The following is a 21,548-nucleotide window of genomic DNA, read 5'->3' as shown; positions in this document are numbered from 1 at the left end:
ATATATAAAGTCACTAAGGTAAAAGGAGAACTCATAACTCTAGTTGGTATATAAGTATAAGAGGACATAGTCCCAAAATCAAGCTCACACCATTCTCACATAAGATAATTTATGAAATTTGAAATAAAAACAAGTACAAACTAACATTATCTTCCATTCATGCAAAGTCACACACAATTTATAAGAGATTCCTAGATATTAAACATTGAAGATTTAAATAACTTATCATTCATACAATATATGGTTAAGTATATTTCTCACATTTCAAGCTTATATAAATCTCCAAATCCTAAAATAATCCACAAAAAAGAGAGAGAAATTGACCTAAAATAACCCTAGAGACATAATAAATTAAATGAGTAATAGTCGAGAATCATCCTGAATCAAAGGGGGCTAAAACACACACCCAACAGAGGGCAGGAGGGTGGGGCCATACAAGGCCGGTCGACATGTCTTGGTCGACAGCCCAATGTAGGGCTCCGGCCCAAAACCCTAATTTCGTCCCCAATTTGCTCTCAACTTGAAATAGAATTTTGGGTTTTTAATTTGACGGTATTAGGGTCCCCAAACTACCTTCAAACACCCCAATTGATTCTCAAACGAAAACCCCTAATTTAGGCTATCAATGTGTCTCCGCGGGCATCTCTAAGATGTTCAAATTGGTCTCAAATACAAAGAATTGCATGAACCAGTTCTCATAAAGATTGGGAAACATTAATGGGGCAATATGAAGCATTCAATGTGACCAACAATGAAAACCATCCCAACAATGCAAAGGATTCTACCATAATTGCATTCAGAAGATGGTTGCAAAGGGTTTTCGAGTATTTTTACCTTATCGCGCAATTTTTTTCCTTTCTCACACTTTGGCACCACCCAAGGAGTGAAGAAGCTTCAAAATCACCACGTTCTTAACCTCCTTTTTGAATAAACAATGTGTTTATGGGGTTAGAGAATCATAAAATAGGATTTTAAACCCGAAATTCTGAATTTGCCTTGAAATTGCAGGGGCGGTTGGTCCAGTCGGTTAATCACCTTCGACCAACCAACCCTATGTCTCCTTCATGAGAAAGCCAATTGCAACGGGTTTCGAAGGGTAAAAATGTCCTTTCTAGGCCCGATCATTCGTATAGTTAACCTCGAATTTCAAGTCCTCTAGCATTTGTTTACGGACATGCTAAAACCTCCTTTTTATGCCTTCAAGATTGATTCTCTCTCTTCTTTTGAAATTCATTAGAGTGGTCGGTCTTCATCGTGATCATCTACCTCCATAGGTTCGATTTTCGAACATCCGGGCTCAACTCATATGGTCCAGAGTTATCTCTTACTTGTACTCCGGGTTTGCGGTTCTAGAATCGATGGGTTAAAAAGTCAAAAATCTAAGGGATTTCATACATATGGTGACTAAAAGTTTTTTTTTTTTTGGTGCATTTTCAACCAAATAACATTTTGGTAAACAACTTTGGGCTTGTTTAGTTACATGAATGCATAGATTTCAAAATCTCTGGATTCATGAATTCAAGATTTATACTCGTTTGGTTGTGAAAATCCTTGGATTTATGAAATCTAGAGATTCATATTTTTACACTAAAAACGTGCATGAACCTGTAGATTTATGGGTATTGGGTGAAATCTAGAGATTTTACCCCTACTATAAAAGCGCTAAATATTTGCGCATTCACAAAAATCACGTCGACCAAATAGTTTTTTAGGATGAATCCACAAATTTCATTCCACAACCAAATAGTTAATTTTATGAATTATGACTCCATAGATTTGAAATCTCCAGACTCGTGTAACCAAAAAGACCTTAAAAGTTATGGCACGTGTAATTTATGTTTTATCATATCTCTTTTTTTTTTTTTTTTTTTTTTTTTGAGGTCATATAAGAAATGTTATTTATTTACATGAAGTCGAAAGGCAACTTACATCGAATAGGATCAAAAAGTAAACCCCAAGGGAGAAAAGGGAGAATGATGATAGATAAATCAATATTGGGTATTGGCTGCTTCTTTGGCTAGTTTGTTAGCTACGTAATTGACCTCTTTATACATATACGAGAAAATGCATTCATCAAAAGAGGAGGCTAAATGAAGGATGTTTGTGATAAAGTGCGATACTTTCCAAGCAGTGCTTGACTCTATGGGTGTAAGGAAAGACCCAAAAGAGTTTTATTGTTTCTAATATGATGTTGAATAAGTTTGGCTAGTTGATTGAGGCCTAAAGATTACTCTACCTTCGAAGGTAGTACTCCTCTATTATGGATTCAGTAGGGGTTCAGCGTGTCAATGTTCAATGTTAGTCTTTCCTTATAGATGTGTTAGGAGGGGACGTAAAAACAATGTTGTTCTTAGATCTCAACTTGGCTTAGAGGCATGATGAACCTTTGCCGAGCAGGGTGGACGGAAGGATGCCTTGCCCGTGGTACCAAGCAATCACTGATAGGCTACGTGTCTTCCTCCAGCGAGGAGGGAGAATGGACACATGTCCCGCCCAGATGCAAAGGATCTCGATAAAGAACAAGAAAATCTTAGAATCCACGTGTCACTACGAAAAGGCAACAGAAAGTCATAATTTTGATCCAAACAATATTGTTTCTCTGGGAGATTATTTTTGGTAGGATTGTTCTTGGCAGTTGCTACAATGTAGATAAGTAGATGATTTTTGTTCAATAAAGAAAAAAAGAGGGAAAAAAAAAAAGTAGATAATCTGCAAAATATCTCTATCTGTTTAATATTTAACAACGAGGAAAACAACAAAGGCAGGAAGCTGTGGACTTGAATTTCCCTCCACACATTTTGAATTGCCTTATCTTCTCGTAATTTCGTCGATCAATCTCTTGCAACTCAACACAATGGGAAGCAACACTCACCGATTGGAGCTCAACACACAACCCTCTCACTGCTTCCGTCCTTGCCTGAACAGAACCCTAAAGCATCCAGTCTCTTTCTCCTCTAATCTTGTCATTGGAGATGCTCACCGAATTGGGTTTTTCTCTCTCTTCTTCTCGTCTCCTCTCTGCCCATATTCGCAGACCCTTAATCTCCCTTGCGTCTTCAAGACTTCACTCATCTCAACCTGCATCGGCTCACAACCTTCCATCACTTCAGCTCTCCGGTCGCCAACGTCTATCGTCTCGGCGCAGGCTTTTCATACTCTCCCCTAAGGCAACTGATCAGCAAGGTTGGTATCTCATTTATGTGGACGTTAATATATTTCCTAGTTGAAATCTTTCTTGCCAACAGATGAATTAAGGAGTCGTTTCTGACTCATTGTGATTCGAGAAATGGCCAATTTGATGAAACTGATCGAAGTGATTGACAATTTGGAGGAACGTATTATCTAGGATAACTGACTGATTTAGGGTGAACATTGAAACAGAATAGGTCAGTCAAATCTAGAAAAATATGCAATTGGTCTCTGGTACGAGGGCATGTAACACAGTTTCCAATGGAAATGGAAGTATATGATGTTCATTTATATTTGCTGCAGGTACCAAACTGATTGTATATTGGTATTGCAGCAGGAAAGCATCCACAGTTTAAGTAATTCTGACAGTTAAATACTTTTGGGGGAAGTTTCTCAACTCCGAGTTTATCAATGGTGTGCACGACTGAACAGGCTTCATGAAGTCTATGATTCCTTTATACTTCATAAGCCCTCTGATAGAAATCAGTGGGTATTTGAATCTAGTAGCCACACACTCATACTAACTAATTTGCTTGTTAGTATAAATCAAGATTTCCAAGTTCAATTGAAAATTTTCTGTTAATTAATAGTTTAAATGGATCGTATTTATTGCAAACGGAACAGCTGGTTGGTAACCATGTAATTTGTAATGATGAATAGTGAAGTGAAAGCACTTTTTGGACTCATGTCTTAGCAAATTGCTTTGGACATAAACTACATTCCATGGAAAGCGATTGGAAGATCGCCTGTAAATTACAGCCAAATCAGTTCTGCTGTGGTTGGTGCTGTATTCCTAGTCAACTGTGCTTCTGGTATTGATTACATATGTTCTGATCTTGAGAATAGTGGTCATTAAAATCTCAAGCATGCGTCTCTAGTTTAGCAACTAGCCCAAGGATTTTTGGTTCTTTTATAGTCCATGCATGTATAATTTTGTTTAATAACAGATCCTTAATTTCTAGTACTTTTTGTTGCCAACTTTGTGGTCGACTTGTAATTTGGTGTACTTTGGAAAGAAAGAAATGTGTAACTTAATAATGCGCTAGAATTTCTGGAGTGAAGTCATTGTACTTCATTTCAATTCTGAATTCTATATTATGTGGATTATTCTTTATGGAAGAGCTATCAAGCACATTCTTGATTCAAGCCATAGAATCCTCTGAAAGTTATGTAGCTTAGCTCCTTTTTCCTCCCCAAAGTTTATATCAAGAATTCACTACATGAATGACTGTGGAATTTTGTTCATTAGTGTTTAATATATATATATATATATATATATATATATATATATATATAACCTAAAAACTTCACAACACTTACTCCGGTGCCCTTTCGCTTTCCTCTATGCTTATTATGTATGTTTGTTTTTATTTGCTTATGTCATGCAAGGCTGTCTGCTGACTCCTCTGGTATCTCCAGGCCAGGTTAAAAAAGATGACGTTGTCGACAGTAAAATCTTGCAATATTGCAGCATAGACCAGAAAGAGAAGAAGTCACTGGGGGAGATGGAACAAGATTTTCTTCAAGCACTACAGGTACTAAAACATATCATTCTAGCCTCATTAAAGAAAATCCGGGAAGTCCTGTGCACCCTGTGGCTTTCCTTGTACCTGATTTTTTACCGTCAAAACAAGTTCCACTGCTTATCTATTATATTATATTCATATGGCCTATAACAAAAGCCATTGATGGTTTCAATCCATGTCCTAAGTGTTCTATTTTTTCGTAGAGTGTTTACAGAAATGCCACTCAACAAAACTTATTCCAAAACTAGCATTTTATTCTATTACTCATCCACTACTTGTTGTATTCCTTATATAGGGCCCACTGGTGTTCCAAGATTTTTCATTGTTATGCTTGTTTTCATTTTTCTTGTACACAAAGTGCTCCATATCTATGCTTCACGTTTATATATTCTTCAAATATGCTCCCCTTTCTATATTTAATACATTAAGTTATATTTTTCTACTAAGAAAAAAGTAGATGACCCAGTCATAATAGGTCATATTGCCATGCCCATTTTTAGTTCCAAACCATCCCCTCTTTTGTATTTTGAAAGTTGAAACATTTCTTTGTTGTTACAAAAGACAATGCTGGCCTACCTCCTCTTCAAGACTTTTTAACACTTTAGTCCCATTCCTGATTTTTCCTTTGCCTAAACTTTTATGGAAAACATATTACCACTTCTCTCTATTGCTTCATATACTTAAATCCATTTTAATCATAATATTATCTATACCCCTGTATACTATTCATTTTTTAATGATATATTTTCTAATAATTATAAAAGCTTTCCAAGCTATTATCTTTACATTGGTGGAGCAACCTGTGTGGTTATTTTCTTACTTCTCAGTTCTCACTCAAGAATGACATGGACACTGCCAGTGGATATGGATGGACAAAGACTTTTCTTAGATTTCATGCTTCTACCTGTCTGATGGTTGTAATTTTTGTTTGACTTCCTTGTTCATAGCTGGTAAGGAATACTGGGTTTCTGTTCTTATACCACAGGCATTCTATTATGAGGGAAAGGCTATTATGTCAAATGAAGAATTTGACAATCTGAAGGAAGAACTAATGTGGGAAGGCAGCAGCGTTGTCATGCTATGTATGACCTATCAGTTTCCTCCACAAATTTTATCCTTTGAATCTGAAATTCTGCTCCCTCTCTCTCTCTAATTGTTTGCCAAAGACAATTCCAGCTGACATCTTTTATTGCATCTGTAATGCAGCTTCAGATGAACAGAAGTTTTTGGAAGCTTCAATGGCTTATGTTGCTGGGAAACCCATACTGACAGATGAGGAGTATGACCAATTGAAGATACAACTTAAGGTTTGTGCACCATTGCTTCAATTGCCACAAGGAAATGGTTGAGGGACACAAAAAGGATTGTTAACTAAGGAGTAGTGACAGGTTTCAATTTGAGAAAGGGATTCAACTGTTAAATAGAAAGATGAATGATGGTTTTTGGACCAGACAATTGGATTATTTGCCAACTTCAAAGGGTGCAGAGTCTAGTCTTTATTCAAGACCGTTTGAATCTCTAGAACTGTTGACTGGTCAATGAACCATTAGAACTGAATGGCATCCCATGGGGAAGATGGCTAAAAACTTTTAGTGTATTGTAGTTCCAGAGATTTACATTATCTTACTCCCCCAGGATCAGTTTTTCTGCTAGATTGGCTGCTAAGTGCTGCTTGATTGCAGCGGTTATCTTTTCTAGGAAGTCCTCTAAAATTTTTTCCAAGTCTTCCAAGAATAATTGCTGATGTGGTTGTTATCAAAACCTTGGCTATCTACCAAGTGTGTTTCATTAGTTGGTGCATCTTGGCATATATGATTCTATTTTGCAAAGCCCAGAAAGATTAAGAGGACTCATGGCCAAAACCTTTTTAATGCTTACATTTTCAACAGTATGAAGGAAGTAGAGATCTGTGCAGTTGTTAATGGCTGTTTGTCTGCTGGTATTCTCTTATACAAGCTTTGTGCATGGAGAATATGAAATTAGGTAGAAGGAAGCCTGTTCCCTTTCCAAAGTATTAGCATGTTTTCTAGTTTATCTGAATTTGTTGATTACTTGTATTTACACTTAACAGTTCACACCACAGACATGGTCAGCTCATCCTTTTTGACATATGTATACTAGTAGATCAAAGACGCGCTTGAACCTGTGTTTTCATTTGGTTTGACAGTTGTGAATCTCAAGAAAATGCTTTTTGTGGATACCTTGTTTTCTGTTTCTGGTCCTGCTTAAAAAGAATAGTCTCATTAGAGAGGTAGTGTAAATTATCATACTTCCACTCCTAATGATACAGCATTCATTTTTTTGCATAATCATTTGATAGACGGAAGGGAGTGATATCGTAGTTGAAGGCCCACGGTGCAGCCTTCGTAGTAGAAAGGTATGCTAGCATTTCATCTATAGTATTACTACTGTTAATTTATGAATATTCTCTCATCTTTCACAACTTGTTCTACTGTCATTTTATTTGGTGAAATAGCTGGACATAGACAAGTGATGCTAAGGTCATTAGGCAATAACTAGTTCATCTCTTCCATGGGGCTCTGTTTAATGGTTGGTACTCTTGATTATCTTCCTATAGGTATACAGTGACTTGACTGTTGACTATTTCAAAACGTTCCTGTTGTATGTTCCAGCCGCCGTAATTGCACTGACGCTGTAAGTAACATGATTCTTTCCTCATTCTTAAAGTGGACAAATTATTACTGTAATAGCCATCTCCATGGGAGGGTTCATTCATCAGTTTGTTCCCTCAGTTGTAGATATATGTGCATTTTAGCAAGCTAGTATGATTTTCTTCTTGGCTCAACCTCAGTTCTACCTATAATTCTCACTCTCCTCACTCATATGCCACACACCAAGAAGGTACAGATATATAATTTTCACTTGTCTGTTTATTTCTAGCTCTCTAAGGTTCACTTTGGAAATGTCCATGAGTTGGTGTCCTTTGGCTTGCTCAATGACTTGGCTTGACTCAGTAAAGTCTTTTGACTACAAGTTTCACCAATCCAGTACAAGATTGAATATTTTACAGGTGGTAAATGATGTAAGTCAGCAAGAGAAAAATAGATACGGTTCTTACAATGCGTACCAGTTCCTATCTAAAACAAGTTGCTGCTTGATATGGTTCTGAAAAAATTTATTTATTTATAGTTAATGTCAGTTATTGATTAGGGGTGAGAGAGATGTAGATGTATCAGGCAATAGATTTTTTAATGTGCTCATGGTATGAAGAAGAGGAGTAATTTGGATCATGTAGAGCCTTTTGAATCCTGTGTACAAGGGAATGACATGGGAAGAAAATTGAAGAGATATGGGTGTGGGAATGCAGGAAAATATTTTCAAATCAGAAAGCATATATTAAAGATAAACTAGATTTTGATAAAATAAGTAGAGAAGGGAGGGTTGCTTCTGATGATGATTTGATCTATTTCTCTAGCGTACCAAAAATAATTAGCCATTTTACTTAATAAAGTCTTAAGTAAACTGCTTTAGCTATTGCAACTATTTAGTGTATGTGGGGAAGTGTAGATGATCTAAGAAGACTTAATGTATGTTCAGTTATTTATATAAATTAGTATCTTCATTAGTAAATATAATTAAGGCTAACTTCATCATAAGAGCTGCAGGTGAAACCTTGAAATGCATCAGTGCCATATGTCATTCTCTTCTCCTTTGATGCTCACAGGTTTTTCTTCTTGGATGACTTGACTGGTTTTGAGATCACATATCTATTGGAGGTTGGTTTTTCTTCCTATTCTTTGCTATGCTGATACCCAGTGGCACTACCTTTGGACAAAATCATTTGTTAGTTGATTATTTTCTTCAGGGCTGTTGCAGTTTTAAGGTTGATACAAACACTTGCTGGCTGCTTTTGTTTTGACCCAATAGTTATGTGATGTTTTCAGCATCCTCTCAGAAAATATGATAGATTTGAAAAAAGGGTGAACTGGTGCTGAAGGCTTCTGCACAAGCAGAAAAATATGATAGATTTTACTGGCTGTAAAATTACTGATTCTGCCTCCACACACACACACATGCATATAGACAAAACTTCAATATTTATTTTGGTCTTTTTATTCCTGTGGAGGGCGATCAGCCTACATTTAGCTGTCGTACCTTTTGCATCAATTGTGCAATGCATTTCTCTCTCATTTTAAATCTAATTTAATCATTCAACCTGCAGCTTCCAGAGCCGTACAGTTTCATTTTCACATGGTTTGCTGCTTTGCCCCTCATACTTTATATTGCTCAATCAATCACAAATGCAATTGTGAAAGACTTTAAGATTTTAAAGGTACAGGGCAAAGCCTCAGATATCTTAGTTGATCAGTTGAAAACTTGATCTTCATATAATATTTAATAGCTATGTGTATTTGACAGATTCCTTTATTGTTCAGGGTCCATGTCCTAATTGTGGTACAGAAAATGTATCCTTCTTTGGGACAATTCTATCAGTGTCGAGTGGCGGTTCCTCCAATAAAATTAAATGTTCAAAGTAAGTCTCAAACTACTTGGTCACTGTGTTAGTCATCAAATCCTTTTAATCCCAGCAAACCCACATCCTTAACCTTGCTGCTAGCCTGCTAGCATGAGAGACCATATTCAGGTTAGGCATTTGGTCACTACGCCGAGTGCCATCTTGTCCAAGCTTGGATTGGACTGCTAATGAATGGTTGGATCAGATTCCACCAGCTCAACCTGATACTGATGCAATCATCTATATATAACTTAAGGAGTTTTAAATGCCTGCAGTGTTCCATGCTTTAAGCTACTTCTCCCTTGGATTTATGACTATGATGTTTCATCTGTTTTCATTAGTTGTGGCACTGAGATGATATATGATTCTAAGACACGTTTGATTACTTTACCGGAGCCTGCAAACGCTTGAGTTGAGGTATGCATCATACCGTTACAGATTTCCTCTTCACTGCCATTGAATATAGTTATTAAAAAATAGACCACTGTACAATTAGACAAGCTCCAGACGTTTATATATATTTCATAGAACAGCATAATGAGCTTAAGGGTGCTTGACCTTTCTTGTTTCCATCCAACTACTTTTGTATTGTAGTGCAAACTGCATGAGTTGTTACTATCACCGTTGGTACCAGTATCATTGTTATGTTGCATTAAATGCCTAGCCCCACGACATTGACACCATGGATGCTTAATGCAATAATCTGAACTAAGGGATGTGAAGCTTTCTGCTAATAGAACTCGATCTGGGTTTCTCCTTTGCACGTATTTGAAATCAGCGTCTTCTGTGCAGCTGAAGAAGAGTATGGAGTGTCGAGATTAGGCCGATCATACCATTTGTCTGTCCATATGTATGTGAAGTTGTTGATATGTATATCTGGTACCAGCTTATTTGCTCCTGCTGTATACTCAATAGCAGAAGAACCATCCATGGAATCAAAGCTGTATTTATTCCACACCGTTTTTCACATTATAAACAGACTGTAAGGTTGAGATCCTCTGCTTCCTCTCCTCAGTGCTGCTGTGTATGACAAAATAATCTACTTCGACAACATCTCCCCCCCCCCCCCCAAAAAAAAAAAAAAAAAAAAACTCTTCTCTTCCCCTTGTGTAATACTTTTGAGTTCTTATAATCATTATGCTATCTAAGTGTCCTTAAAATTTATCGAGTTAACATCAAACTGTGCTTGTTCAGATATCCGTTGCGAGTTCATCAACCGTAACAACTCTATTTAAGTCTCGTTTCAATGAAAGTAATACCCAGTTTAGTTAGGCGTTTTCACTCATGAAGTGGGTTCCATAGAAATGCTTCTGAAGAGTTCTAGCATCAGAAAATAACCCCATTCCACGGAAGCATGGCTTTGAAATTGAGATGCAAATTGATGAATCGCCTAACCTGAGCTCCCCTTGGCTGCTTCCTGATTTGGGATCAGATCAACCAAAATGGCTGATTCCTATTATACATATCAAATCAGAATGAATCTCAAGCTTCCGAATCTTATTACATTTTCACTCCTTGATCCAGTTCAGGTCAATTACGATGGATCCTCTCCGGTTGGATTCCGTTCCCTGATTTAGAGTTGAAACGCCTCACATGGAAAAGAAAGGAGGTGTGGGATTCTAACGGTGAGGAAATCTTAGAAATAGTAGACGTGAAGTTCCCATGAAAACCATATGCCCAAAGAAAAATAAATGTATTCCCTCTTTCAAGTCTGCAATGAAATGGATACAACTATAGTTGTGCTACCCGAAGACACGAGAGTCGATTGTGAAGAATCTCCCTGCTAGTAATAAAAACATGAAGTCTAATGCATTACAACCAACGCAATTTAGATATTTGGTTTTCCTGCAACACATTACGCTAATGGATCATATGCAGGCAGGCTCAAACCCCTGGTTGAAAATAAACGACGTCCTTCAATAGAAACCATAGACGATCAACTGGACTTGCAACAGATTACAGTTATATCAATAGCATCAGACTGCACAACAGCAATACATTTGCCTCTATAGGATAGCCACGTCCAAGTAGTCACCAATCTTCAAAAATCACAAGGTTGCATGAAAAAAATTAGCAATCATAGATTTAACATTTAAGAGATGTGTTGCATTCCTTGACGTGAACACTCACCTGGAAGCTAAGTTCAGCCAGTGTTTTGCTGTCATCCGGTCGCCTCCCATTTCCATAAGAATTTGTCATCCCAACCTTCAAGAATGGAAAATATCAAGATAACAGATAGCCCCAAGAGAGTATACACAGATATTGTATGTGATGCAACTCATGCAAGTGACCTTCATTTTCCTGGGCCTTTGAGTAATTTGGCTCAAAACGATGAAGGATTTTGTGTGTATGTGATTGCATGACATTTTCTTCCCCAAAAGTGGTTGGCTGTGATTGATTTTATATTGTGATCCCTCAGGCTTTCTTTAATTGATAACCAAGGTATCAAGCTATGCATTAGTTCATCAGTGCCCATACTAAAAGGATACACTATGAAGCAGGAAGAAATGCATGACATGCACCACCATGTAGAAACTGATATTTAGAAAAGGGGGATGGTTTTACATACCGGTCTCACCACATTACGGCCATTTTTATCAGGATATACAAATGCAAATGACAGTTTTGCATCTCTTCTTCTTGCAGCAGGAGCTACCTCTTTGACCTGGAAGAGAGCTAATATCAACTGACAGCATAAACAACTTTTCACCTCAAATATTGATTGACAGACAAAATTGAGATTACCAGATCAGTCAACTCACGAAGAGTAGCATCTTTCCATGTATATATTTGAACCTCATCCTTGGGCTCCTTGCCCCTCACTGCAAAATCTTCCTTGGTATGATGACCTCCAATCTGCATAGGAATAACGAGGCGGCTGTTTATATAGTCTCCAACGGTAACAATACCAACCACAATGTTGGCTTTGAGATCATTTAAAATTCAAAAAGAAAAATGCAACAACCAGCTAGTTTGTTCAGATTAAGAACAAATTTAAGCATTCATCACTAAGTGGGCATTGGCATCACAGCATGACAACTAAAACTTCTCTGCATACAAGAAAAATGCAGCCAAGGGAAGAAGATGAACCATTCTCAATTGGGGAACTCCCCCGTCGGTTCAGCAGCACTGCGAGCGGAACAACACATTAATTTGAACCACTGAAGATCCAGCTCTTAGCTACAAGCCATTCGCAACAATACAGGAGTTCAGCATCCAGGACAAGACTCTGGCCCACTACCAGTATGACAACACATCCCTTCCAGGTAATCCATGAGATAACTAGATGAACAGATTCTACTAAACCCTCTATGCCTCTTGAGCATTTATAACTAGTAGCCTACTACAACCTAACAAATCTCAATTTAGCACAAACAGGGACCATAAACTTCATAGCTAAAGTGATATGCAGCACGAGGGTTACAGTGGCCATCATTTAGGGGCCCCAAGGGGTTATATCCACTACAAAGGATGTAGGGGCACCCTCAATTATCAAAAAGAAGGCAAACTGGCCATCATTACAAAGGAAACCTGTTTTAACATGAAATTATCTTGTCCTTGTAGTCACACCAAAGGATATAGGGTACCATACTGGAAGGTGCAGGTTCCAAATGAAAGATTGCAGCAAAGACAAATATCTAGGGTAATATATTGAGATTTCAGCATATTTCGGAATTTTACTGTATATGTTTCCCACTCAAATATGGCTTTCATTTCAACCAAAAAAAGTTCACCAACTCGGCGGATTTCAATCCATCTGAGTGTTTTGGACCACTGAATTGGCCTTCAAAGCCAAGTTTGTTTTCGAACCATGAAAACAATTCCTATATGTATTCTAAAACAGAAACTGTGGAAAATAGCTCAAACCAAGTTCCAACATTAACATACTTCTTAAAAATAAGGATTGCAGGATAATAGATTGGTTAGGTTCATCAATGAGGATAGGAGGCTTCAAGGAACATGAATTTACAGGCCATTACTGGAAGAAGAAAGCTTGGTACAATGGTTGATGGACCACAGTTGTAGCCAGAGGCCAAGGCACCAAAACAGCCTCTTAGCGGAAGCCTTCGGCACCAGATTTGACATTTTACTAGAAGAAGGAAACTATGGACAATTATTCCATTCTTTTGACAACGATAACATGTAGAAAAAAGAAAAAGCCACAGTGAAGCAACAAAGAATGCTGAGAAGGTGCTCATTGGAATGTACACAAACGTACATACCAGCAAATCGCAGTAATAACGTTGAACTATAACTAAGCTTAGTTTGGAATTGGCCATCAAGAACATATTACTTTTACACCATTGAAATTTAGAAAATGGTGACAAATCTGTAGGGCAATAAGAAAGCAAGGCCATACCTTAGTGAATACGCGAAGCAAGAGAGGGCAAGTCTGCATTTGCAAAAAATTCAAAACCTCATCAAAAGGGAAGAAATAGGGGAATCTTCATAATATAGACGAAAAATTCCAAACAGTTAGATACTGCACAAATTAGAAGGATGCATGCATTGCAAGTGACAACTCATGAAACTGTGCAGTAAATGGACAGAAGAACTCAATTTTTGTTCATAATCAATAAGCCATACATGACAATATAACGTAATTGCTCGGGTTCCAGTTCAACCCATAACTGATTCAGACAAACGAGCATAGAAATGTTATTAAAATTAGGGACTTTACAATTTATATATCTTTGGGAGAGAAGGGAACTAAGGGCAGACCTAAGATCACCTTAAGAGAAGTAGAGAGAAAGGCTTTGTATCTAGTATGGCTTCAAACAGAGCTGACAGGATACCCATGTAGGCGGCCCCATTTAGTTAGGCCAAGGCTTGTCGTTGTTGCACCCCATCCTGAGAAGATGGCACCACATGGTTCTCCAAATAGGAGACCGGAGGATTGGGATTGGAAGAAGCTGATTAACAATAACCCATGAAGACCAGGGCTTCCTAAGGCATTTTCCTTCTAGCTTTCAGTGGTTCAGTCACAAAATTGGGAACCCTAAGGTCTTATATACTAGCGCCGTTTTACTCAAAAAACCATTCATCAAGGATCAGGCAGTTAGAACTATTCCCTAGTGGCAAGCCCTCATTCGTAGCTCAAGCATCATGTCATTGTCCATGAAAAAGAAAAAAAGCCCCTTTCTTCTCGGAAACATCAAAAAGTAAGGAGTTCTATTGTAGGCATTCTATCGCCAGGGGAAAGCACTCCATCACATGTTATGCGATGGAGCCGATGAGCGCCTTCTAGAGTTGTATATGCTCACCTCCCTGTACAGAATATTTGATATTTAACAAAGCACTAAAGTAATTCTTAAGCGGGTTTAGCAGTTCAACTTAAAACCCTAAGTTCTTACAACGAGCTTTCTAATGTTAAACGGAAGATTCAATATCATTTCAAGGTTTCAAATTCATAAGCAGTTGTCAAAACTCACAAGCCCTAGAAATGTCCGAGAAGAGGACGTAGCAATCATATCAAAAACTAGAGAAGCTAACGAGTTACAAGGTAAAATTGATCAAACGAAAGCGCTTAGAGAGAAAAGAGGAAGCACCTTCTCGCGATCAACTGGCTCGAAGCGAGGGCGAGCAGGAGGTGGAGGGCCTCTGGTTTGAGGAGGAAGGGGACCTCTAGCAGCTCTGTTCGGAGCTTCCACGACTCCCGCCATCTCTATTCGAAATATCCTCTGTAATCCTAATGCTCTCTACCTCTCTTCCCTACAGATTTTGGACTTCTCTTAGAGTATGGGTTGCGGTTTTTCCTTTTAGCTTCACTGCCAGGGTTTAAAACAAAATAATCCTGACGAGTTGCGAGTGACTCACTCACTATGTCAGATCGGATCGGAATTTACCGGGATTGATCCGAGTTTTCCAAGGAGGCTGCAATCAGCGTGAAACTGGCTGCTGTTGTTTACTGGAATAAGGTGGGGTGGGAAAATTCTTCAAAAAAATGTAGGTTTCTTGCCTTTCTTTTTTTTTTTTTTTTTTGTAGGAATTTCTTATTTTTGCCTTAAATCCCAATAAAATGGAAGATTGTTTGGTTGCTTGGGGTGGGAAAGTGAGAGACATGTCTGGTGATGTAGTAATTCAACTTTTCCACCCCAAGCCATTTTAAAACCCCACATATTTGGTGGGACTTTTGTGAAAAAGTTGGGAAAAATAGAAAGTGGGACTCACTACTATCACTTTTCCAGAAAATCCTTTTCATTTCCTTTCATTTCCGTCTCTCTCACTCCATTACACATGGGACCCACATTTTTTTTTTCTCACCCCACATTTGCAAACAAACGCAACCTGAGGGATCACCGAACGTCTTAGATTGGATCGGCCGACTCCCTATTTGATTCACTGATTTGTTCCAAACCACATGGAGATGTTTTTGGCACAATGGTAGTCTTATATATAGAGACACTAACACCAAGATGACCCTCACCCTGTAGGCCCCCTTGTAATTCATGGTCAATAGCCGTCACGGTGCTTTCCATCAGGGGAGATGATCTGAACTCCTGTTTTTTTTGGGAGAAAGGGGATGGGAGTTGTATAGCTAACGAAATCATGACAAACAATTCTGTGAAGCCACAAAAGGGAATTTAATCATTTCATCACACACAAGTGATAAAACAGCCAAGCATGGAGGTGCCTTCGTATATGGCTTCAAGGTGAATTGATAGCCTCTCCTTGCGATTGTGATCAGATTCAATTGAATTCTTGTGAAGCAGTCTTCCATGCCCATTGGAAGTCCACCAAATAACAAGGAGTTTCGGTACGAAAACCTATTTTTTTTTTTGGGTGCGTAGTAAAATGAATTTATTGAAATGGTAAAGTTGAGACTAGAGAGGATACAAGCTCCCAACGAGATTGGCCAAATGGTCGGACAGTTGGCCAATTTCTAGTCCTTGGCTGAGCCCCTCAGCCTTGACTTTAGCTCTGCCTTAATGAAATCTTATAATCAACAAAAAAAGAAATTGGCCAAATAGTCCTACACATCACTGACTGAATCGTCCTTGCTTGGTAATCAACAACAATATTGATCTACCTAGATATGAGGTAGAAATTACAAGACCCAAAATATGGTCCCAAATGCCTAATGCCAGCCATTATGGATCAACATCGTTTTTTTTGGCATGGGGTAGCCTTGATAGATGCTATATTAGGTCGAAAATCAATCCATTTCAATTATGACATTCTTAATATGGACCAATATCAAGTCCATTTCTTTGTAAATGTGTGACATATGTCCCAACATCATATCAAATGGTGAAATCCATTTACAGGTCACATCAATCAACTCTTTGATGTGACTTATAAATGGATTTCAACCGACCTGATAAATTTCCTTCTTAATACCTTTACTCAATGTACGTAGCATTCCTGCTTGAATTGTAAATGCTTCACCCATGAGAGTCTAAATTGAAATGGTCCGGCTCCCTATTGCCAAGATTGTTTGACCTTTAGAGTTCGTGATCCAACTACCCATGCCCACCTACAAGTTATTGTCATCATAAGAAGGGTAATTTTCATCTAGACCCCCTGAGGTTTGATTTATGTTATTTTTAGTTCACAAAAATTGAGACTTTGCATTTGCCTTCGCGTGCTATAGAAAAAGTCAATTTAAGGACAAATTATCACTTTTATGACCAATTTGTCTTTTTTTTTTTTTTCTCTCGCTACCATGAAACTCGTGACTCCCATTTTAGTCAAAAAATTATACAAAAGTCCTAAAATTCAAATATATTTTAAAATATGATCAAAATATTCTTATATATTAAAATAACTCAAGTACCCCTTAGCTTAAACCCTATTTGCAAAGTAGAATCTCAGTCGAGGTGGATGAAGAGATTCCCCCTTCACTCATCGTCTTCGTTTCCCATTTGCTCAACTCAACCAAGGAGCAAACATCCATCTCCATTTAAGTTTAATCTTTGTAAATAGGATTTAAACTAAAAGGTAATTGAATCATTTTAATATAGAAGGGTATTTTGATTATATTTTTAAATTCATTTGAATTATAGGTTTTTTTTTTTATAAATTTTTGACTAAAAGAGGAATCACGAGTTTCATGACAAGTTAGGGTGTTTATGTATAAATTTAAATTAAAAATAATAATAAGGCCAAATTGGTCAAAAAAATGATAAGTTATCCTTAAATCAACTTTTTTTATAACACAGGAGAGGCAAATAAATGCAAAGTTTTAGTTTTTTCTGAACTAAAAATGATATAGATCAAATCTCAGGGAGTCCAAATGAAAATTACCCAACAAAAAGAATAAGGACAAATTGGTCATAAAAACGATAATTTGTCCTTAAATTGACTTTTTCTATAGCATAGGGGAGGCAGATGCAAAGTTTCAGTTTTTCTGGATTAAAAATGACATAGATCAAACCTCAAAAAGGGTCTAGATGAAAATTATCCTCATAAGAAACATCACAGTTTATTTGAGTATTTTACATAAGTCCCTCCATTTCCATTAGAAACACTTTGCACCTCCCCCAAAATCAAAATCTTACAAAACTTCCTTCTAAACTTCACATTGTTAGTTTTCTTTTAACGATAAATATGACTTTACTTTTTACCCGCACTTAATAAATTCATATAAAATATAAAATAATATTTTATATTCATTTTAAAATCTCAAAGAATATTTTTAATATCACCATATTATCCTAGATTAAATGACCAAATTTCTCTCCAATTAAAAAGAAATAAAAATAATAATATGATCATATTAACAAATTAATTTAACTTTAACAAAGTTAATTTGCTCACTAACCATGAGAGGTGTGAATGAGAGTTTTTTTAAGGTTTTGATTTCGGAGGAGGTGCATCATGTTTCCAATGGAAATAGAGGAAGCTCTCATATAAAAAATAGATCAGGGGTCTGTGTGGTTTTATGAGCTACTTCGTCAGGTGACGTCAGGTGTCCACATCTTCTTGGTAAATGTGTAATCTTTCCTTGCTAACCAAAATTTTCAGCAAATAAAAAAAGCATAGGCTCTGAAATTTCCTCATTGCTTCCTTCAATTGCCACCCAATTTTTTATATTTTTTATATTTTTTATTTTTGGGTTTGCCAATCCTGGATTTTATAAACCGGTGGTCGACCCGTGGATTTTTTGCATCCACAAGGATTCGATACCGGAACCTTGTTTAAGCGAACCAAGGTGCTTACCACTTGGACCAACCCCTGTTGATGCCACCCGATTTTTTTGGAGGCTTTAAGTTTATGATCAAAGAGTCAGCAGATTCTACTTACAAAAGTTGAGGAGATTGTGTGTCTTATGAGTAAATAAAATGCTATTTTTTTTAATTTTAATTTTGGTTGCCAATTTTGGTTTTCAAGGGTTTGCCCTGACTAATTCGGTGTTCAACTTGAGTCGCACACCTGGCTGTGGTGGGTGAGTCTCCCATCGAGAATTTTTTACATCCACAGGGTTTCGGTATCGAAACCTTACTTAAGCGGACCAAACTGCTTACCATTTGGACCAACCACTGTTGGTAAAATGCTATTTTCTTTTAACAGAGTAAATAAAATGCTTATATATATATATATATATATATATATATATATATATGTAATTTTAAGAAAAAATATTTGAGAATTTTAGAAGATCATGAGTCTCCTCATAGGAATGTTTTATTTATTTATTTATTTTTTGTGGAGAAATTTTTTTCTTTTATTGGTGAAGATGTAAGAGGTTGACCCAATACCTAAAGTGGGAAATGATAAAACATGGCCGGTAATCCATTGGGAGTAGCCGGTGGAGCAGGTGAATATTAAATTCCAGAGTTGCTGAATGCGTGGCATCAGTCGAACGGTGCTATCTATTGGTAACTGGTAAGCACGTCTTTCAGCCGACACCTTATCTATTTTATTTTATTTTATGCGTGAAAAATCGACTGATTTTTATTCCCTTTTAATTGTTGGTTACAATTATTATAAAAAAAGAATTACTAGGTACGAACCGTACTAACTTGATACGATGGACCGCGGGTTCACAATCTTCAATAGGCACTACCGCATAAACCTCATCAACCTCAGCAACTACGGCATCTCAGAGCCACTTCTTACACGGATTCCAATCCAAGAGACAAGTTCTGAATATCGAGGACTTCATGCATGGTCCAGCTGGTTATGACGGTTCGATCTCTTAAAAAACCAAAACTGAACCAGTGAAATTGATCTTAGTAGGTTCTATGTTCAACTTGATTCAATTTCAAACCAATTTAGGTCTATTAGAATCCAATCAACCAGAGGGTTTGACTGGTGATCAGACCGTTCAAGCAATTCCAGCAGCAACAGAAGCTGTCCTTATTGTTTTGGTTCTTTTGGAGTAGGATTCTTCCTTATCATAATGAACCAGTTCATACCAGACCAGACCAAAACCAGCTCAAACCGATGGATCGGCGATGCTTACATGCACCAAGGAGTACAATTAGAAGGTACATTTGGGAAGATGTAACCTCAGATCCACCAGATGGTATATCACTGAGACCATCTTCTATTTAATAATGTTGACCCAGTTAGTGAGGCTCACGAAGGTATTTCATGCATATTTTCCTATTTTGGTCGGACGACTTAGAACATGGGCTATTGTTCTCTCTATTATATAAGCAAAGCATGATTTGTAGATCTGCAAGTCAAGCCTGCAACTCTCCAAGTCTGTCGATCATGGCTTCCTTGAACCTGTCATTCGCTTTTGGCTTCCTTCTTGTGTGCTGGACGATGATGACGATGAACATTCCAACAATCGAAGCTTATGGTTACTCAGGTTATAGAGGAAGTCGATGGCAAATAGCTCATGCTACCTTCTATGGCGACGATACAGCCTCTGAGACAATGGGTATGTGATCATTAATGTTTTTCTAGCTTAATATTTCTCCTTATCTTATCTTTTATGTGTGATTGATTCGGTTCTTCTCTTGGGTTTTTTGCAGGAGGAGCTTGTGGATATGGAAACTTATACAGCAGTGGTTATGGGCTACAAACAGCAGCTTTGAGCTCAGTACTGTTTCAGAATGGATATGGATGTGGGCAATGTTTTCAGATGCGCTGTGTTCAATCACCACACTGCTACAGAGGCTCTCCCTTCACAACCGTCACTGCTACCAACCTTTGCCCTCCTAACTGGTCTGAGAATTCCAACGCTGGTGGCTGGTGCAACCCACCAAGGACACACTTCGACATGTCTAAACCTGCTTTCATGAAGATTGCCGACTGGCACGCCGGCATCATCCCAGTCATGTTCCGCAGGTAGTGCATTGAATCAAGCCCTTTAACTTATTCCATACTAAGCTCCCCCATTGAATCCATTGTTGTTTATTTGTTCTTGTTTGGTGTTTCATTTAGGGTTCCTTGCATGAGAAGAGGTGGAATTAGATTCCAGTTTCAAGGAAATGGATACTGGTTACTAGTGTATGTGATGAATGTGGGAGGAGCAGGAGATGTAGCAAATATGTGGGTGAAAGGAACCCGCACAGGGTGGATTAGCATGAGCCATAACTGGGGAGCTTCATATCAAGCATTTGCATCTTTAGGTGGACAAGCTCTTTCTTTCAGAGTCACTTCTCGCACCACAAGACAAACTCTTATTGCCTGGAATGTTGCCCCAAGGAACTGGAACACTGGAATGACATACCAGGCTAGAGCAAATTTCCGTTGATACAAAATATGAATTTTCTTATCTATTTCATATTTTGGAAAGGTTAACTATATCATATTATGAGCCTTTTCTAAAGGTTTTCTTTTTTTCTTTTCTTCTTTTTTTTTCTTCCTGAAGAACTCTTTTTTATCCTCATATACTGTAATTAGTCATTATATGATGTAAAGCTTATTACATCATATATTAATTGCATAGTTTATGTTTGAGGGAAGAGAGACATGAAAGGTTGTATTTTGATTGTTCTGAATTTGTTTTTGAGATCAGTATACAACCATAGCCTCCTCCTTGATCATTTCTACTTCATAATTCCATGTTCTGCTTGAAAAATGTAAGAAGCCCTCATGTGAAATCCATTAATTAATGGTAAAATTAAGAAATTTTGTGTAATAATTCTGCTATTGATTATCCTCAATTTCCGTTTTACCCAATTAAACTCCTACTATTACATTGGGCAACTACATTTGCAAGTATAGATGATGAAATCAAGATAAATTTGAAAATAATGATACATCGGTATAATGTAGACACGATAGAAGATAATGAGTTTGATTCCTCTATCCTCGAGGATAGATGATTACCCTCTTTTCTATTTTGTCAGTATTTTAAGGTGGGTATCTTCGTTCTACCTTCAAAGGTACAAAATTTTAATTCGAAGACAAACTCGCTGGTCTGTTTCTCATAAGAAGTGGACCCTCATAAGAAA

At 37.5% G+C, this 21,548-nt stretch overlaps 3 protein-coding genes across 4 annotated transcripts; 2 read left to right on the top strand and 1 right to left on the bottom strand.

The window, feature by feature from the left end:
* Positions 1 to 2,831: 2,831 nt before the first annotated feature.
* LOC149013659 (PGR5-like protein 1A, chloroplastic) lies at positions 2,832 to 10,257 on the top strand. 2 transcript variants are annotated; one of them, XM_089158064.1, is made up of 11 exons: positions 2,832 to 3,183; positions 4,609 to 4,724; positions 5,701 to 5,797; positions 5,922 to 6,022; positions 7,036 to 7,092; positions 7,294 to 7,370; positions 8,401 to 8,452; positions 8,899 to 9,009; positions 9,113 to 9,210; positions 9,534 to 9,609; positions 9,985 to 10,257. In XM_089158064.1, the coding sequence occupies exons 1-10, from the start codon at positions 2,973 to 2,975 to the stop codon at positions 9,601 to 9,603; spliced, it is 990 nt and encodes a 329-aa protein (XP_089014190.1). In that variant the 5' UTR covers positions 2,832 to 2,972; the 3' UTR covers positions 9,604 to 9,609; positions 9,985 to 10,257. The 2 variants fall into 2 exon arrangements, with proteins under 2 accessions (XP_089014190.1, XP_089014191.1); XM_089158065.1 differs by lacking the exon at positions 9,985 to 10,257 and adding an exon at positions 9,787 to 9,978.
* A 561-nt stretch (positions 10,258 to 10,818) lies between these two features.
* SAP18 (SIN3 associated polypeptide P18) lies at positions 10,819 to 14,941 on the bottom strand. The gene is made up of 6 exons (XM_089158066.1): positions 14,742 to 14,941; positions 13,553 to 13,585; positions 11,938 to 12,048; positions 11,762 to 11,857; positions 11,323 to 11,397; positions 10,819 to 11,231 (listed from the first exon to the last, which is right to left on the bottom strand). Exons 1-6 carry the CDS (start codon positions 14,853 to 14,855, stop codon positions 11,199 to 11,201), a joined length of 462 nt encoding a protein of 153 aa, XP_089014192.1. The 5' UTR covers positions 14,856 to 14,941; the 3' UTR covers positions 10,819 to 11,198.
* Positions 14,942 to 19,795: 4,854 nt separating this feature from the next.
* LOC149013657 (expansin-A7-like) lies at positions 19,796 to 21,206 on the top strand. The gene is made up of 3 exons (XM_089159634.1): positions 19,796 to 20,026; positions 20,121 to 20,436; positions 20,533 to 21,206. The coding sequence occupies exons 1-3, from the start codon at positions 19,804 to 19,806 to the stop codon at positions 20,843 to 20,845; spliced, it is 852 nt and encodes a 283-aa protein (XP_089015760.1). The 5' UTR covers positions 19,796 to 19,803; the 3' UTR covers positions 20,846 to 21,206.
* The last annotated feature ends 342 nt before the right edge of the window (positions 21,207 to 21,548 follow it).

Source organism: Hakea prostrata, chromosome 6 (assembly GCF_041222555.1).
Source record: "Hakea prostrata isolate BN-2017 chromosome 6, UWA_Hpros_2, whole genome shotgun sequence".
NCBI classification, from domain to species: Eukaryota; Viridiplantae; Streptophyta; class Magnoliopsida; order Proteales; family Proteaceae; genus Hakea; species Hakea prostrata.
Note: the sequence above shows the minus strand (reverse complement) of the source record. Positions and strands in the feature narration are given on the sequence as shown.

Excerpts from the sequence above, each read along its gene's own strand:
- LOC149013659 (XM_089158064.1), top strand. The coding sequence starts at position 2,973 with ATGCTCACCGAATTGGGTTTTTCTCTCTCTTCTTCTCGTCTCCTCTCT. Across the intron at positions 5,798-5,921 it reads CAGCAGCGTTGTCATGCTAT|CTTCAGATGAACAGAAGTTT; the intron begins GTATGACCTATC and ends TCTGTAATGCAG. Across the intron at positions 9,010-9,112 it reads AAGACTTTAAGATTTTAAAG|GGTCCATGTCCTAATTGTGG; the intron begins GTACAGGGCAAA and ends TTTATTGTTCAG.
- SAP18 (XM_089158066.1), bottom strand. The coding sequence starts at position 14,855 with ATGGCGGGAGTCGTGGAAGCTCCGAACAGAGCTGCTAGAGGTCCCCTT. Across the intron at positions 12,049-13,552 it reads TGCTTCGCGTATTCACTAAG|ATTGGAGGTCATCATACCAA; the intron begins GTATGGCCTTGC and ends ATTCCTATGCAG. Across the intron at positions 11,858-11,937 it reads TTCGTGAGTTGACTGATCTG|GTCAAAGAGGTAGCTCCTGC; the intron begins GTAATCTCAATT and ends GCTCTCTTCCAG.
- LOC149013657 (XM_089159634.1), top strand. The coding sequence starts at position 19,804 with ATGATTTGTAGATCTGCAAGTCAAGCCTGCAACTCTCCAAGTCTGTCG. Across the intron at positions 20,027-20,120 it reads TACAGCCTCTGAGACAATGG|GAGGAGCTTGTGGATATGGA; the intron begins GTATGTGATCAT and ends GGTTTTTTGCAG. Across the intron at positions 20,437-20,532 it reads ATCCCAGTCATGTTCCGCAG|GGTTCCTTGCATGAGAAGAG; the intron begins GTAGTGCATTGA and ends TGTTTCATTTAG.